Below are 18,907 nucleotides of genomic sequence, written 5' to 3'. Positions count from 1 at the left end.
CTCCAGCCTCCTCCTGTGGACACAGGCACCAGGCAGGGACTTCCAACTTCTCCCTCTTATTCACTCCCTGAATGCACCAAAGGCTACCCATGCCCCAAGCAATTTAAAACCAGGACATCAACCTGAAGGACTGCCCTGGCCATGGATCCCATTCTGCTCTCTACCTCTGCTCCAGCAAAAGTGGAGCCATTCCCTTTGTAATTTTTTTTTTGGTTCTCCAGCAAATCAGTGACAAGACTTCTGGACATTTTGCCTCCAAGCATGTCACCTCCCCCAAAGGGCCAATCTTTCCTCGGGTTAAAATCTGACAGACACCCCCAGCTGCAGTCCCCCCCGTGTGGCACGCCAGCCTCCTGACACATTCCCCACGGTACACGAACGCTGAGCTCCGTGCAAGGTTCTCCCACTCACTGTGAGTGAGCAGCTGCATTTCTAGAAGATTATGCTGGTACCATCTATTTTACTTCTGATTCAAATTCTCCTCCCTTGATTTCAACATATATATATATTTATTTTTTTTTACAGACTTATTTTTACTTCTTTTTGAGGCATTTTCAACTCGCTTCTCACCACTGCCAGCCTGCCTTTTTCTACTAGCACAGTACAAATTTGGACACCAGTATCACCTTCAGTCTTCAAGAAGAGAATCAGAGAATGGCTTCAATTGGAAGGGGCCCTAGAGATCACCTCTCCCAACCTCCCTGATGTGGACAGGGACACCTTCCACTTGACCAGGTTGCTCAAGTCCTCATCCAACCTGGCCTTGAGTGCTTCCAGGGAGGAGACATCCACAGCCTCCCTGAGCAGCCTATTCCAGAGTCTCACCACCCTCATACTGAAGAGCTTCTTCATACAGTCCAGTCTAAGCCTATTCTCCTCAGCTTAAAACCATTCCCCCTTGTCCTATTGCTAGACACCCTAATGAAAAGTGCCTCTCCAGCCTTCCTGTAGGATCCCTTCAGGTATTGGAAGGCAGCTCTAAGGCCCCTTCAGAGTCTTCTTCAGGCTGAACACCCCCAGCTCCCTCAGCCTGTCCTCACAACAGAGGTCCTCCAGCCCTTGGATCATCTTTGTGGATGCAAGAGAAACGCAGTGGCCTAGAATCTTTTTATTAGCCAATGACATGGGCAAAGAATCACAGGACACCCAAAAATCCTACTCCATTATCCAGCCTGCTAGGCAAGAGGACTGAAAGCACTATCCTTGATCTCTCAGGTACAGCATTATCTGCTGCTCTAGTCTCATGTTCTCTCATACCTTCCAATTAAAGGAAGGAAATTGGATCATGCTGAGCTTCCTTTGTTCTTTTCACCTCTTGTGAAAGTCAGGGGTTACCATCATTTTATACCTGTTATAATTAGCTTTAATGGTGTAACCTGGGAGGGGGAAAAAAATATGCAGACTGCAGTGGCTCATGGAGTGCTGCTCTTCCCCTTGCCCCAACTGGAAGGCAAGTTTTGTGTTTCCAAATGTCCTTACATTGCACCTAACCAATTTAAGGTCTTTATTCAGTACTACAGAAAAATAATTTAACTACACGACAAGCTCAGGATTCACCCTGTCAGTCCAGGCTAGGACATCAGTATGATCACAGAACTTCAGGAGTTTCATAGAATCATAGAACTGCCTGCTTGGAAACGACCCTGAGGATCACTGAGTCCAACCATAACCCAACACCTCCCTCTCCACAACTGTTAGACCATGTCCTTAAGCACCTCATCCAGGTGAGTATCTCCAGGGATGGTGACTCCACCACTGCCTGGTGATCCTCTCACTGAAGACATTCTCCCTTAACATCCAATCTAAACCTCCCCTGGTGCAACTCGAGGCCATTTGTCATGCTTCTGCTCAGGAGGTGGCTACACAAGGCTTGCATTTGGCAGCAGAGGACAGGAAAGGTAAAGTTTCAGCACATTTCTCAGGGTAGAGATAATCTGCATGGATCAGTAATGAGGATGTCATCAGCTAAATGGGTTTGGACTGATACAGGATGACTCCCATGGAGCACATGGCTGTGAGCTTTTGAGAGGAATGGGATTAAAAAGACACATAAGGAGTGCTGGACTTCGGTCTTTGTCCTGCAGCCAGAGCAGCCAGGATACAGTGGTTTGCATACAGTGGAAAGCCAAGACTTGAGGCTTTCATCTCAGCCTTCCCCTAGACCTACTCCTGGTGACCATCAAGAGAGGTCCTACCCATTTACTACCCAGTGGACCAACCCAAACCACAGGCTTCTTACACAGCTCTTGGCTGCTACCCTTCATGCAGCACTGGAGGCCAGGAAAGCAGCAGAGCTTTGCCTCTGGCATCGGGCAGGAGGTTTGTTAACACTCCTACCCAGCAGGGGAGGTCTGGTGCCCGACTTCTAGCAGCTGGATGTTTTCAGGTCTGACTGCAACCTCATTTAGGACAGGGCCACCCTCTGAGAAGATAATTTCACCTGCCAGAACCTTCTTCCGTGTTCCAAATCTTGCAAAGGTTGGAGACCACAGCCGAGGGAAGCTCTCTTTTCCCATAGTAAGGTCAAGGTGATGTGCCACCATAAAGAGAGGAGTAATCCCTCTGCAGCACCTGGCCTGATGGTGCCAGCCCTCACTGCTGTACAAAACCAGAACCCCTTTAGCAAAGGGGCATCCACCTTAGCAGAAACCACCTTGGGTTCATTTTCAACGAGTGACAATTTTCAGACCCAGAGCTTCCCTGGCTTGCAGGCTTCCAGGGCACACTTAGCACAACCCTGGAGTGCTGAAGTTTCTCTCTAAGCTGCAGCACAGCTCACAAGACAATGATTGATCTTTAAACCAGAGGTGAGGTGATGGAACACCACTGCTCCTACTGATATCACTGAATGGAGAAAAAGACCAGGTGTAGCCTTGGCATCCAGAGCTGTGTTTGCTGGGTCCTGCTGCAACAAGGCTGCACTGCTGCTCCAGATTCATGGTCTCCAGCATGATTCAGAAGAAATTACAAGATCAAGAGAAAGACAATTATGAAACAGCCTCCTCACATCTCCACCTAACTTATTTCAGGGAGCACCACAAACAGGGCCCAATCATCCTCCCTCAGAAGTCTATTTCCTCCCTCATGGATCTGCAGATGATCTTCAGGCTCCTTTGGTCTCAAGACCAACACCAAGACCATTGCAGCTGAAGCAAGTCCTTGTGATGAGTTCCATGAGTTAATTACATTTCCATTAGCAAAGAAAAGTTCTAAAACTTCAAGTTCTTTACTGATGCTTTCTGAATCCTGTCAAAAATAGACAGGGGAAGTTATGTTTCCTTTTTTTTTTTTCTTTATCTCTCTCACCCTCATGAGACTTTTCCTCTTAATTTTAACTCTCTCACCCTTTTCATTTCTCCTTAAATAGACATTTCTTCAACCTTTTAATCATTTTCACAGCCTTCCTCCTAAGCTCCCTTGCCCAAACTTTATTCCAGGATGCTGGTTCAGGATGTTTGAGATGGGGAACTAAGCCAAAAGACAGTTCAGTCTCTCAGACTTGCTTTTTTTTTTTCCCTTTTTATTTTTAACTGGAAAACAAGCCAAGAGTTCCAATTTAAATTCTTAGCCCTCTTTGAACCAGAACCAAGCTAGATCCAACTAAGTATTTCTGATTTACAGTTTAGTTTGAGAGCTCTCCAACACAAGGACATTCAGTAGCTGAAAGTTTTCATCTCCTCCAAGCAGCTCATTTCTGTCCTTCACTCCTTTACCTCTCCTTCCCCCCCATGGACCATCAACATGCTCCTAAACCCTTGCCCTAACACTGGGTGCTTGCTGGTTGGCAGATCCCTATAGGGAGTTTTTACACATTTAATGACCCTAAGGCAAGGAAACTTCTTTAGTCTCTCTCCAGAAACATCCCTAAGGAGCAACTTTCACCACAGCTCCAAAGAGATTTATGGTCTGGGTGTGACAAGCTGGGAGAAGCCTTCTCCTCTTTTGAAAGCCCAGCATACAACTTGTATGAAGCACAGCACCTCTCCAGTCTCTACTTCTGATCCTTCCCTTGCTTGAATCTTAGGCAGCCCAACATGAGCTGACTTGGGCTGAGCCAACAGCCAAATCTATTCCTAGATAAAACCTGGGGCTTAAACACAGGGGTGGACTTCAAAGGATTGGTTTTAAGGGTCCACAGCTGATCAAGAGACCCACCTACACAAACACACACAACCCTCTGTAGCCAGCTCTTCAAACCAAGACATCTTCTCCAGCACTGACAGCAATAATCCTAGAATTTTGGGGGCCAGAAAAGACCTCCAAGATAGAGCCCAGCCTCCAACCTAACACCACCATGGCCATTAAACCATGGCCCCAGGTGCCCTAGCCACAGGTTTCTTGAACACCTCCCAGGATGGTGACTCCACCACCTCCCTGGGCAGCCTGTTCCAATCCCTGCCCACCCTTGCAGCAAAGAAATTTTTCCTAATCTCCATCCTAAATCCTCCCCCCTGGCACTTTTTCAGGCCATTTCCTCTCTTTATCACAGAAGAATATAGGAATATCCACCAGAAAAACTTGACCTGTTGCCTCAATATTCCACCCTGGGATCACTGATCAAATCAGGGTTTCATTTATTCATCAAAAATAATGAAAGGTGATTTTCCTGACCACCAGCATGGAGGAAAATGGAGGAGGGAGGAGACACAAAGCCTTATGCTTATTGCCAGCCATTGATTCAGCTAATGCTGACCATGCCACCAGGGAAAGATTTCTCATGCATATTTGAAGAGCTGGCCATGCTCCTTTGTAAGCATCAAGCAATTTCCCAAACCCTCTGGCTCACACTACAGGTTTGCCACATGACACATGTGGGAAGCACAACTTCTCAGCCTCAGCTGAGCCAGAAGCCCATGCAAAGAACACTGCCCTGATTCATCCTGCAGCCACTGGCATTAGTGAATTCATGCACAGAGCATCCCCTCCCTTCCATCCCAGTTCAGATTCTTCAGCACAGAGAAGATCCGTTAATAGTTAAAATTAAGCCAAGAGCCTAAACTTGGTGTTGAAAATCATCTCCAGGTACTGACCCCAGAGCTTGAGTTACCTACACCAAGACCTGAAGCCACTCATTCTCCCAATTCCAGCTCATAGCACTGAAGCCTTGCCCTGGCAGGAAGGTCCCACACACCTTGATAAAGGATCAGAAAGAACAAACTGGAATATCCATTTTCCACCTCCACTAAGCTTCACTTATGTTTTCAGGGAGCCCTGAGGAAGGTAATGGTCCCAAAGCACCCAAAACCCTCAGGGATAAGTTGTGGATCCAAGGATGCACATGCAAAGGAGACACTCTTGCTCCTAGCACTCGGGATTAGATTACAATTCAAACTGGTCTGATCTTCTAAAGTCTCATTCTTTTCCACAATCACAGCCAGGTTCTTACCATCTCAGATGGGCAGACAACTTTGCCTTCAAAATCTGACCACTTGGGCACTGAGACCCAGCAGAAGTAACATTTGAGAACAAGCAGCCTGAGAAATCTTGCATGGCTCTCCTCAGATAATCACAAGCCCATAGAATGGTAGGGGCTGGAAGGGACCTCTGAAGATGATTGAGTCTAACCCCCTGCCAAAGCAGGGCCACACAGGAACACATCCAGATGGGTCTTGAAATTCCCCAGAGGAGACTCCACAACCTCTCTGGGAAGCCTGTTCCAGGGCCTCCAGCTCACAGTAAAGAAGTTTTTCCTTATGTTGAGGTGGAAGCTCCTAGGTTCCAGTTTGTGTCCATTGCCCCTCATCCTATCACAGGGCACCACTGTAAAGACCCTGGCCCCTTCTTCTTGGCACTCACCCTTCAGATATTCATAAACATTGATAAGATTCCCTCTCAGACTTCTCTTCACCACAGAGAGGACTTGGATGTTCTCATTGAGCAGGGGGCTCTGTCCATTTTTCAACTGAGAAGCATGAAGACAATAAATGTTAGATCTCTCCACAGCTACTGTTTCAGTTTTGAATCCCTAGCACTCACACCCAGCTGTGACAGCAGCTAGGGATGCAATGCTTCCCACCTCCAGAGAAGAGCAAGCAGCCAAGCAGATGCCCACACTACATCATCACTAGGGCAGGACCAGATATTAGGAGCAGGCCATAAGGTACAGAGTCCTTTCCCCACCTTCAGTCTCCACCACTGATTTTGCATAGTCCAGCTGGTGCCTTCAACAAAAGGCAGTATTTCCTGCCTCCAACTTCCTTTAGAGAGCCATAAAAAGCTGAAAAAGGTTGTCTGGACTCTGGACTAATGATCCTGCCTGGCTGTGATGATAAAGTCGTGGCTGTGATGTGAAAGCAGACCTCCCTTCACTCAGGATATCTGACTGCACTTTGCAGCTGCCCAAATTCACCTCCTACAAGGCAGGGAGATGTAAGCACCCTCAGGTGATGCCTGACACTCCCTTCTTTGTGAATAGAAAGCTTCAAAGCAGCATAAACAGGCAGGAAACACAGAAAGTAGCACAGGATGGAAATTTCAAGAAGTGTTTGTTTCCTGTCTCTCTGGATAGAGCTCTTTGTGCCCCAACTTGCTGGCTCCTTGTTGTGCAGCCCCCTTGTTTATCAGCTCCCATACCAGGTGTCCAATACCTTGCAGCCACCTCTAATAAAGTAGGAGAGATGCACATCAATCTCATTATCTTTTTGCCCTTGAGAAGTACTCTGACCTGAAACATCTGATTTGCCACAACCAGAGCAGAGCCATGCTTCAAGGAGAACTTCTGTCAGGGAAGGGCCACCCCCTCCACCTGCAGGTCCTCTGAGGGGCTGTGACCATCTGTAGCCTCCTTGGAAGCACAGCCCTGAGACCTCCTCTGCTCAGGAAAGTCTCCTTCTAATTTAGCAGCCAGCCACCCAATTACACACCCACCTGCTTAGCTCAACCTGTGTCTACCCACCCCCACCAAAAATCAATGCACAAAAGCCACTCTAAGTAGCAAAGCAGAGACATGAGCCCTAATTAACACTCCAACAGGCTCAGCATGGCCCAGGACCCCCTTTGCTAGGTGAAATGAGCCCAGAGGGAAAGCAAGCTCCAGTTCCCAAGGAGCCTGCTGCCCCACTGGGAAAACCTGGCTGCAGTAGGGCATAAAAGGAAACAGGAACACTTGCCAAGGCAGGGTTAGAGCCCGTAAATTCCTCCTCCTTCTCCAGCATCTTCTCCTTCAAAGGGAACAACTTCAGCTTCCCAAGAGCCCAGGTGGTGAAGGGACAGAGAATAGAAGAACTTCAAACTTATTTGGCTATTCAAACTAAGACCTCCCACACCCTTTTCCCTTCCATTCACCAACCACTCCTTTTCTCTGCCTCAGAATAAGCCCATGTGCTTCCCCCCCCATTACTGCCTCATACTGGGGCACTTTGCACTCAGAACAGGAAAATTCCCTTTGCCTTGTCCAGTTCTTTGATCTGGTTTGATTTCAGAAGCCACCCTTAGCTTTTCTGAGCCAACAAGTAGCCATCCATCACTGGAGCACAATAGAAATTGAAAACAAGGATTAGCTCCATTAAAATCTGTAGAGGTTTTGCTCTTGCATGACTCATGCTCAGTGTTAATGGCAATCAGCCTCAGTCCACCACCACCCCCCCTACTGTATAGCCAGGCAAACAGGCTTGCTCCTTTCCCTCGTGGCAGCTCATTGAGATGAAGCTTGGCCCTCTTCAAGTGGCCATTTCTCCCACCTCCTGATGCTGCTGAGCTTTGCTTTCTAGCACAGAAGTGACAAAAGGTCCATGCTGGGAAAGCAGAGAGAAATCTTCATTTCCCTGCTCCTTGACCCTTTGTTCCCAAGGTATCTGGATCTGAAGCCTACAAACAAAGCACTGATCATGATGCTGGCAGGGCACCCAAAGGGGGTTCAGTCATTTTCATCTTGCTTTTTACAAATGATGCTGTCCCACAGCTCTGTGGGTGACAGGATTGAGGTGGTATGGGGAGCACACAAGAGGCAGTCACACAGGACCCCATAATTCAGATGTCCTGGTGCAAGGGCTTTTGAATGCACAGGAACATGTCTGTGAAGAAAAATAAAATGCTATAGAATAGGATTATTTGTGTATTTGGCAGCTTTAGGAATCCCAGTCTTTCAGCAGACTTCTTCTCAAATACTTTCACATCTCACTCCCCACTTTAAGAAGTACATCTACCTTGAATTGAAAGCCCAGGGGTCCATAGCCTGCTGCACAGACCAGGCTGGGTGGTTCTTCTGCCTCCCCCTTTGACAGTCATCCCTGCAACCAAGGCTGCTGCTGCTGCTGCTCCTCATACACTGCACCAGGAATAGCATCTCAGACTGCCCACATGCTAAGATGATCCTGGTGACTAGCAAAACTAGCATCAAGGATGAACAGGTCTTTATTATGCTACTCAATGAGTTACCTTCCAAATGGTGAGCAGCACCAGGCAGGAGCTAGGAGCACGTTTCTCAGGCACCCAGACAATCAAGATCATTCTGGCTTTTGCAATTTGTTCCCTACAGACCAAGACATCAGCAACAGCACAGAGGCTTTGTGCACATCATTTGGCACCTCCAGACCTGGCACACTCACTCTCTGCCAGTCCCACCCAGAGATCCAGGCAGCAGATCCAACTGACTCATGAAGCTCCCAGGACTCTTCAAGAGTGTTTATTCCAGGCTGCCTGAAAGCCAAAAAAATTACCTCTGCTCACAGAGGACAGGGCAGGGTCCTTTCAAGTGCTCCATTTATTTATACCAGGTTGTGGTCACTGCTTCCAAAAGGATATGAGAGAATTAGGTAAGGACCAGAACAGCAACAGAGGTCAGTGGAGCACAGAAAAGCTCTCTGGACAAGGCAGCAAAACAAACAAACAAAAAAAATCTCTGACTAGGGAAATGCTGCAGATTCACAAAACCACAATCATGCAGAAAAAGGAATGATTACTCTTCAGGCCTTACTATCCAAAATCTAGAGGGTGTGAGTGAAAATCTCAGGTAGCTAGTGGTGAAAAAAGAAGAGATAAGCATCATCTCTTCTTGTGGTGTGCATTTCAACCATGAGACCCATCACCCAGGAAATGATGAAGCCAAAAGTATAAACAGGCTCCAAAACACAACCATGGACAGTCCCCTTGGACCACACAGCTTTAAAGCCAACAGGTCCATATATTTTCTCTCAAAAAATTCCTAGACACCTGAACTTTGGGTAACAAGGAAGGTAAGGACCATTTTATCCATGCCTTGTATTTTTCCCTTTAGCAGGCACCCTATTACACCAGCTCCAGCTGGAGGGAATGGTTGGACCTTAATTCAGCAGTTGTTTGGGCTCTTGTATCCAAAGCCCAGGATATCATGAGAATTCTTCCCATGAACTCCAACAGGAACAGATTTGAGCCCTTGAGGCCTCACAGCTCCTTCCACTGCCATCTGAGGGGTTGGATGTAGGGAAGACTTTGTTCCCAAGACAGCTGTGGGTTTCTGAGGTTTTCACCCCAAGACAGGTTACAGCAATCAAGTGAAAAAAAAAAAATCCTCTTTACTCCTACCTTGGGAAAAGTGCATTAAGCTGATACAGTCCCAGGCCAGCTGGGAAACTGCATTTTCCTGTGATGTGGAGCTGCTCATGGCGTGATGTCATCACTGGAGCAAATGCAAACCCATAAAAATGTGAAAATAAGATGAGCAGGAGCTATAAAATATCCTTGTGGCTCTCCAGGAGAGCAACAGGCAGATCATGGCAGGGCAGCTTTCCTCCAGCCTCAGCTGCAGCTGGAGGAGTTAACAAGAAAGAGGGACAGAGAACTGCTGGAGAGAATCCAACAGAGCCATGAGGATGATTAGGGGACTTAAGCATCTCCCCTGTGAGAGCTCTGGGGCTGTTTAGTCTGGAGAAGAGAAGGCTGAGAGGGATCTGATCAATGTCTATCAATAGCTGAGGGGTGGGTGTCAAGGGGAGGGGGTGAGGAACATTGCCAAGGAACATTGAGTTCAAACTTGGACATAGAAGATTTCACCTCAACAGGAGGAGAAACTTCTTTCCAGTGAGGGTGACAGAGCCCTGGAGCAGGCTGCCCAGGGGGGTTGTGGAGTCTCCTTCTCTGGAGACTTTCAAACCTCACCTGGATTCATTCCTGTGCAGGCTACCCTAAGTGATCCTGCTCTGGCAGGGGGGTTGGACCTGATGATCTCTTGAGGTCCCTTCTACCTCTGATATATTGTGAGACTGTAAAATAACTGAAAAAAAAAAATAAAATTCCATGGCAAATCCCGTCTTTTCAGGAGCAGAACCTGTTCTTTTCCCAGGCCTTTGTTAGCAGCAGATCCAAAGGCTTCCTTGGAAGTAAACAAGGCAGCAGAGCAGTGCTGGGGAAAGAATCTGCAGGAGTGTTTTCTGGAACAGCAAGCCAAGCTGTTTTGAGCCCCTATCTGTTAGTCTCCAGTTTAGCTCAATAAGATATTGATCCTGGCTGCAGATAGCACAGCCCTGATTTGTTTTCTGATTAACAACTTCTACTGTCTGATTGTGACCAAAAAACCAAAGAAGGGGAAAAAACCCTCATCCATCAGTGCAGGTAAATGAAAAAAAAAAATTAAAATCCATATTTATCACTAATGCCAGCATGAAGGCACCAAGCTGCCACAAAACATAGGTTGGGAGAGGAAAAAAAAGGAGGTGGGAAGGGTTAGTGAATGTTCACTGTAGTATTTACATAAGGGTGAGTTGGATCGATGCAGAGCCTTCCCCCACAGCCTCCTCCGAAGCACACCCAGACACTGCCTGGCCTCCTTCCTATGGAAACAGCAAAGGAGAGCAGAGCTGCTCTGTGCTTTCAGGGGCTTCAGCTGAAAGCTGAAAATGAGAGCAGGTTTCCTGACATCCATAGAATTGTTAGGGACCCCAAGGATCATCCAGTTCCAACCCCCCTGCCATGGGCAGGGACACCTCACACCACAGCAGGTTGCTCACAGCCACATCCAGCCTGGCTGCAAAAACCTCCAGGGATGAGGCTTCCACCACCTCCCTGGGCAACCTGTGCCAGTGTCTCACCACCCTCATGGGGCAGAATTTCTTCCTGACATCCAATCTGAATCTACCTTCTTCTAGTTTTGCTCCGTTCCCCCCAGCCCTATCACTCCCTGACACCCTCAAAAGTCCCTCCCCAGTTTTCTTGTAACCCCCTTGGAAGCCCACAGTAAGGTCTCCTCAGAAACTTCTCTTCTCCAGACTGAACAGCCCCAACTCTCTCAATCTGTCTCCATAGGAGAGGTGCTCCAGCCCTCTGCTCATCCTCATGGCCTATGCACTGGGCAGGATTAGCAGGTACACAGCTCCACATGCATGGTCACAAAATGTGTTTTCCTGATCTTTCCTAAGCTGGAAGTGGGGAGATTCAGGCTGGACATGAGGAAGAAATTCTTCCCCATGAGAGTGGTGAGAGCCTGGAATGGGTTGTCCAGGGAGGTGGTTGAGGCCCCATCCCTGGAGGTGTTTCAGGCCAGGCTGGATGAGGCTCTGGCCAGCCTGCTGTAGTGTGAGGTGTCCCTGGGCATGGCAGGGGGGTTGGAACTGGCTGATCCTTGTGGTCCCTTCCAACCCTGACTGATTCTATGAGTCTATGATCTCTCCCACTCATGGGGAAAAAAGAAGAAAAGAGAACTCAAAAGCCTTCCATAATATTGAGCATCCAGTGAAACTGAGCTTAGGAACTGAACACTGATCACTGCCTGGGAAACATGAAGCAACATTTTATTTTTTTCCAGTAGAAATCTTGCACATATGGCAAAGCAAAGCTTTTTGAGAAGTAAAATGATATTTCAAAAGCTGCTGTCCTACCTATCTATATTTGTTAAGAACACATTCAGAAGGAGGTCAGCAATTTCCTTGTTATTATTCCCTAATAAATTACAGAACCTGCTTGATGGTTTTCTGACCCATGCAAATCTGAGGCCACCTTCCCTGAGGAGGGGAACGGATTGAAGCTTGAGGAAGGGAGATTGAGACTGGAAATTAGGAAGAAATTCTTTCCAGGGAGGGTGAGGAGACACTGGAACAGGTTGCCCAGGAAGGTTATGGGTGCCTCCCCCCTGGAGGTGTTCAAGGCCAGGCTGGATGACGCCCTGAGCAACCTGAGCTGGTGGGAGGTGTCCCTACCCATGGAACTGGATGACCTTTAAGGTCCCTTCCAACCCAAACCATTCTCTGATCTGTGATTCCACAGAAAAGAAAATTAAAGCCCCACTTATGTCACCCCCTCAGAGCCCCTCCCTGGAGAAGCTTTGTCAGTGGGAAATGTTCTCCCTCAGCAACCTGCCTCTGAAGTCACGATGTAGAAATGCCAGGGAGATGTTTGTCCCCAATAAACAGCCTTGCTCAGGCTTCTCCTTGCTAGCTGAGCCAGGGGAGGTGATGAGCAGATCAAAGGGTTTGTGGGCAGTGAAGGAAGCCTCAGTCCTAGGCAGAGGAGATGTCGCTTTCTAGCATAGACCCATGGCAACACCGGAGTGAGCCGTGAATAAGGATCCAGGAAATCCAGAGCAAATCACCACAGGCTACAGAGAAAACACTAATTCAATGCTCTCTGTGAAGCTGCAGCTTTGGCAACCTTTTTCTCTCTAGTATAGGTCCCTGCAATTCATTACTGGGTTTGGAGATACAGCCCTGGATTGAGGAGAGCATTTCTGCAGTCAACCACACCAACAGCCCCAGGTTCAGGAGAGCATTCCTCCAGCCAACCACACTAACAGCCCCAGGTTCAGGAGAGCATTCCTCCAACCAAGCACACCAACAGCCCCAGGTTCAGAAGAGCATTCCTCCAACCAAGCACACCAACAGCCCCAGGTTCAGGAGAGCATTCCTCCAACCAAGCACACCAACAGCCCCAGGTTCAGGAGAGCATTCCTCCAACCAAGCACACCAACAGCCCCAGGTTCAGGAGAGCATTCCTCCAACCAAGCACACCAACAGCCCCAGGTTCAGGAGAGCATTCCTCCAACCAAGCACACCAACAGCCCCAGGTTCAGGAGGGCATTCCTCCAACCAAGCACACCAACAGCCCCAGGTTCAGGAGAGCATTCCTCCAACCAAGCACACCAACAGCCCCAGGTTCAGGAGAGCATTCCTCCAACCAAGCACGCCAACAGCCCCAGGTTCAGGAGGGCATTCCTCCAACCAAGCACGCCAACAGCCCCAGGTTCAGGAGAGCATTCCTCCAGCCAACCACACCAACAGCCCCAGGTTCAGGAGGGCATTCCTCCAACCAACCACACCAACAGCCCCAGGTTCAGGAGAGCATTCCTCCAACCAAGCACACCAACAGCCCCAGGTTCAGGAGAGCATTCCTCCAACCAAGCACACCAACAGCCCCAGGTTCAGGAGAGCATTCCTCCAACCAAGCACACCAACAGCCCCAGGTTCAGGAGAGCATTCCTCCAACCAAGCACACCAACAGCCCCGGACTCAAGAGAGCATTCCTCCAACCAAGCACACCAACAGCCACAGGTTCAGGAGAGCATTCCTCCAACCAAGCACACCAACAGCCCCAGACTCAGGAGGGCATTCCTCCAACCAAGCACACCAACAGCCCCAGGTTCAGGAGAGCATTCCTCCAGCCAAGCACAACAACAGCCCCAGGTTCAGGAGAGCATTCCTCCAACCAAGCACACCAACAGCCCCAGGTTCAGGAGAGCATTCCTCCAACCAAGCACACCAACAGCCCCAGGTTCAGGAGAGCATTCCTCCAACCAAGCACACCAACAGCCCCAGGTTCAGGAGAGCATTCCTCCAACCAAGCACACCAACAGCCCCAGGTTCAGGAGAGCATTCCTCCAACCAACCACACCAACAGCCCCAGACTCAGGAGAGCATTCCTCCAACCAAGCACACCAACAGCCCCGGACTCAAGAGAGCATTCCTCCAACCAAGCACACCAACAGCCCCAGACTCAGGAGAGCATTCCTCCAACAAAGCACACCAACAGCCCCAGACTCAGGAGGACATTCCTCCAACCAAGCACGCCAACAGCCCCAGGTTCAGGAGAGCATTTCTCCAGCCAAGTACACCAACAACCCTGTTATTTTCAGCAAGGTCCCCCCTCAGACACCAAAACTCTGGCACAAGCTCAAACACCTCTCTTAATCCAACCCTTGAACTCCAGGATGAGAGCTCTGCATTTTCCCAGTGCAGATGGCTCTTGGACTTCACCTGTTTGCACTTTTGCCTTCCCTGCCTGGTGGGAAGTCCACGCACAAGACGGTTTCATTCAGCTCAGTGAGTGTCACCATTGGAAACCAGCAGCTTTGACGTTAACAGGATTGTACTTCAGAAGCAGAGGCATGTCTGCAGATGGCAGGGGGGGCTCATTACAGCTGCCTAATCAAGGCACTGGGCCACAATTAACACTCAGAGATCAAACAGTGCCAGCACGCAGCGCTCACCGCAAAGCCAGCGCCAGGAAGGTGCTGGGATCATGCCTGCAGCATCAAACATTTGGTGGTGATTCCAGAGGCAGGGCACACACACACACCACCCCTCTGCCACAGCTGCTGCTGCTGCAGAACTTTGAATCTCTCCCAGCCAGCCAGTTTTCAAAAAAAAAAAAAAAAAATCTATTTTGATTCTTTGCCTGTGTTTAGCAGAAGGCTCCACAATCCTGGCATGGCAGGGGTTGGAAGGGGCCTCTAGAGATCACCCAGTCCAACCCCCTGCTAAACAGGGCACCCACAGCAGCTTGCCCAGGATCACAATGGCCAGGGGGGGTTGGAATCTCTGCAGAGAAGGAGACTCCACAACCTCTATGGGCAGCCTCACACCGAAGAAGTTTCTCCTCATTTTCATATGGAACCTCCTGGGTTTTAGTTTGTTCCCATTGCCCCTTGTCCTGCCACTGGGTGCCTTTGAAGAGAGTCTGGGCTCATCTTCATGTCCCCCCACCCTTCAGCTATTGATCAGGTTTGGTAATGTTTATAAACCCACACATCTAAACCATACCCAAACGATTCAGCTGTACGTCAGGAAAGCTTTCACCTATCTCCTTAACCTGTTATATACAGAACTGCTGGAGTCAGCTGGATTCAAACATCTACTTGACTGCTGTGCTGAAGGATAAATCAAGCCACATGCCACAGTCCTTCCCTGAATCAGGGCCTTGATTCTTGAGTTATTGTTTTTACCACACAAAAGGGCACCGTGCTAACCAGGAATGGGAATGTTCCATCAGCACAAATAATTGATTTACCCTGCTAACCCACCCCCACCACCTTCATGCTTCCAGGTATGTAAATTCAACTCTCCTTGTGGCTCCACTGAAATTCCTATTGATCAAACACACCCAGCCCCAGCAGCAGGACTAGCAAGCCCTGCATGTTTATTTTCTTCCTCTCAACACATAAAGAATTCCCTTCGGCATCTCAATTGCCCTATCGCACGGAGCGCTGAATGCAAATAGAATTACAGCAATAATGCATCTAATGAACACATTTGGCTATGGATGCAGGACTTTCCCTCCCTACCAGCATCCTATTCTGCACCACCGACCCAGCCAAAGAATGCTCTCTTCATCACAGACAACAGCAGAGAAGGTGTGTGAGGGAGTGCACATTCATCACAAGAGCCAGACTGCGCTTTTCCAGGGGAAAACTCCCCCAGAAACCCTTCCCAGGTAAAGGCTGCAAGATCAGAACCTCATAGAGACCTTTGCAACAATTCCTTTGGAGCTTTCAAACACAACCTTGCAGGCCACAAGTGGAATTTAACTCTTGCAAACACAATTGTTAGGCCAAAAGTGCTACTTAATGTTTGTGTTTTCCTCACCCACTGTGTTCATATATTATAGAGACAAAGAAAGCATTGCAAGGTATAACACACAAACTTTGCAAGCCTTTCCAAGAGAGAAATCAATGAAACACTTCAAACCAGGGTGCAAAGCACAGGGAACATCCTCCTAACACTGCCTTTGGAGATTTCAAACACACTTTTAGACCAGAAGGTGTTACTTCAGGTTTGCTTTCTCATTAGCCACCACGTTTCTATAGGTAAAGAAACCATTGCAATGTACAACACAAATGTATCAGGAGCCTTCCCAAGAAAGTAATCAATGAAACCTTTCAACCCAGGATACAAAGCACAGGCCACATTTTCCTTTGAATTATTCTCAGGGAAGTTCTTTTTTTTTTTTTTTTTCCCAAGCAGACCAAATTGATTCCTGCAGGAGCTTCACTCCTGTCAGAGCTGCAACAGCTCAGAAATGGGAGGCATTTAATTCATTAGCTCACACCACAGAGGCTTTTCAAGCCATCCTGTCATGTCAGAAGAGAGATTGATTTAAATCAGGTTCAAGCACCTAGTGCACAGCCCAGGAAACGTCAGTGAGCATCTGGCCAAGGGACATGCCAGCAGATACACAACTAAAGATCCTCAAAACCCTCTTTTAGTTGGTTCAAAGAACACTTTGAAGCGACTCACCCAGCACAACCGCCGTTATTTAAAGACAGTAAGGTCAGAAATGCAGGGGTTTGGCACTACTTCATTAAAAAAAAAAAAAAAAAAAAAAATCACTCACACCACAGTTGCAAAACAACACAAATCAAAGCAGAGTTGCCCCTTAACCTTCAGGCAAGAGATGGTCACTTACCCTGTGAGGACCACAACAAAATCCATCACGTTCCAACCGTTCCGGAGGTAAGAGCCTTTATGAAAAACAAACCCCAGGGCGATGATCTTTATGCCAGCTTCAAAACAAAATATTCCAATAAAGTAGGGCTCAGTGTCATCCTGGAAAAGAATAAAAAAGGGAGACATCAGGCATGCTTGAATGTGTCCAAAGAAGGGCCACGAGGATGAGCAGAGGGCTGGAGCTCCTCTGCTATGAGGACAGGCTGAGAGAGTTGGGGCTGTTCAGTCTGGAGAAGGCTCCCAGGTGACCTTCTTGTGGCCTTCCAGTATCTGAAGGGAGCTACAAGAATGCTGCTTAAGGACTTTTTAGGGTGTTGGGTAGTAATAGGACTAGGGGGAATGGAGCAAAACTATCCAGATTGGATGTTAGGAAGAAATTCTTCCCCATGAGGGTGGTGAGACACTGGCACAGGTTGCCCAGGGAGGTGGTGGAAGCCTCATCCCTGGAGGTCTTTAACGCCAGGCTGGATGTGGCTGTGAGCAACCTGCTGTAGTGTGAGGTGTCCCTGTCCATGGCAAGGGATTTGGAACTGGATGATCCTTGAGGTCCCTTCCAACCCTAAATCTAATTCTATGATTCTATACCCAATGCTGCTGCACTGGCAGCAGGAATCACAAAACAACCCTGAGCACCAACTTCCTGCCCTTGTCAGCTCTCTGAACAGACCCAAAAGCAAAAGCTTGAAATTCACTGGAAGCACAGAAAAAGAATTTCATTATTATTTATCAGCAGACAAATGTTTGGGCTGTATCTGGAGGGTTGCTTTGTTTGGGATTTTTTTGGCATTTTGCTTTTTACATTGGAAATTCCACCTGGTTTTTATTTCAATCATTTCACCTCACACTTTCCACCTTCTCTTAATATCCTGGAGGGAATTTTGATGCTGAAATTTTGCTCTAAGGTTATGTTTCTACTTGAGAGCATTTCAACATGAGGGAAAACTTCTTTACTGTGAGGGTGCTGGAGGTCTGGAGCAGGTTGCCCAGAGAGGTTGTGGAATCTCCTTCTCTGGAGACTTTCAAGACCTATCTGGATGTGTTCCTGTGTGGCCTGCCCTAGGTAACCCTGATTTGGCAAGGGGGATTGGACTTGATCTTCAGAGGTCCCTTCCAACCCCTATGATTCTATTTATGTAGCTATTGCCATGGAAGAAAACCTGTGCTTCCCACTTGCACAGCAAGCCTGCAAACACTGGCAGGAAATTGTTTGTCACTTATTCCATCAGTCCTTCCTTCACTTTTCTGCCTCCATCTTCTCACTTTCCAGTCTCCTTTGGTTTCCTTTCACTGTGTATCTGATCCAGGGAGCAATCCCCACTCCCTTTCCTTCCTTCCCAGCAGGAGCAGTGAGGTTTGTGTCTCAGACCCATGGTGCAGACTAAACCACACCATGGGATCACAGCTTTGTGTCCTAACTCACTAGACAGAAAAAAAAAAAAAAAAAAAAAAGGAAAAAACCAAGCTTACTCTCCACAGTTTCACTAAACCTATTTTATTTTTCCCCTTTGTGGCACCAAATCCTTCAGTATTATACTTTTTTTTTTTATATATATATGTCTCAACAAAAATTCGATGCCAAATGGAAGCATTCACATTTGGAAGGAAGATAGAAGCAAGAAATGGGAACAAAACAAGAGGTGTAAGCAATGGGCATCCATCTCCAGGTGGTGTTCATTAGCTTTGGCACCTGTAACCAATTCCCAAAGGTGCCTCAGCTCTCTGATTTCAGCTGAAGTCAATGGAAGCAAAGCAACCCTACCCCAAAAGGGAGCAAACTACCAAACTAAGAGATTAGAAATCTTTCTTCAGCATTTCTGAGCAGCAGAGCCAAAGAGCTGGACTTGGTGATCCTGAAGGTCTTTTCCAATCTGAATGTTGCTGTGAAGATTCCTCTTTGCTGCACAGTTGTTTACAATCTGCAGTTCTGCTAATGACCCAAGGTGATTTTAGATCTTTTATACAGAATGAACACAAATGTCAAGTCTTGTGGCCACAAAACAAAGAAAGAAGCAGTTTGGCTGCAAGAATTCATTTGACAAGGATGGCAACCCCTGCCCAGCTCTGCCCCAACACTGGCCCACATTTTGGACACACTACTTGTTCACAAAAGTCAGATCTTTCACACCTAGAAGAGCCACATAACAGCATCCCCCTCCCAAAGAGGGACTTGGCACATCATTGTACACCCAACTCAGTGAGTCAGGCACAGAAAATGCCTCACAGCTGTTGGCAATTACTACTTCTGGGCAGGCTCTTCCATCAGCAGCTGAATAAAAGATTTG

General features: G+C 47.9%; 1 protein-coding gene across 1 annotated transcript in view; it reads right to left on the bottom strand.

Moving 5' to 3' along the window:
- The window catches only part of CACNA1B (calcium voltage-gated channel subunit alpha1 B), a 437,648-nt gene that overhangs the window by 407,807 nt on the left and 10,934 nt on the right, over nt 1-18,907 (bottom strand). The window contains exon 3 of the mRNA XM_054393221.1: nt 16,585-16,724. Coding sequence (XP_054249196.1) covers nt 16,585-16,724 — 140 coding nt within the window. The remainder of the gene's footprint in view (nt 1-16,584; nt 16,725-18,907) is intronic.

The sequence above is a fragment of the Indicator indicator genome, chromosome 28 (genome assembly GCF_027791375.1).
Source record: "Indicator indicator isolate 239-I01 chromosome 28, UM_Iind_1.1, whole genome shotgun sequence".
Lineage (NCBI taxonomy): Eukaryota > Metazoa > Chordata > Aves > Piciformes > Indicatoridae > Indicator > Indicator indicator.
This window is presented reverse-complemented; position numbering and strand designations above follow the sequence as displayed.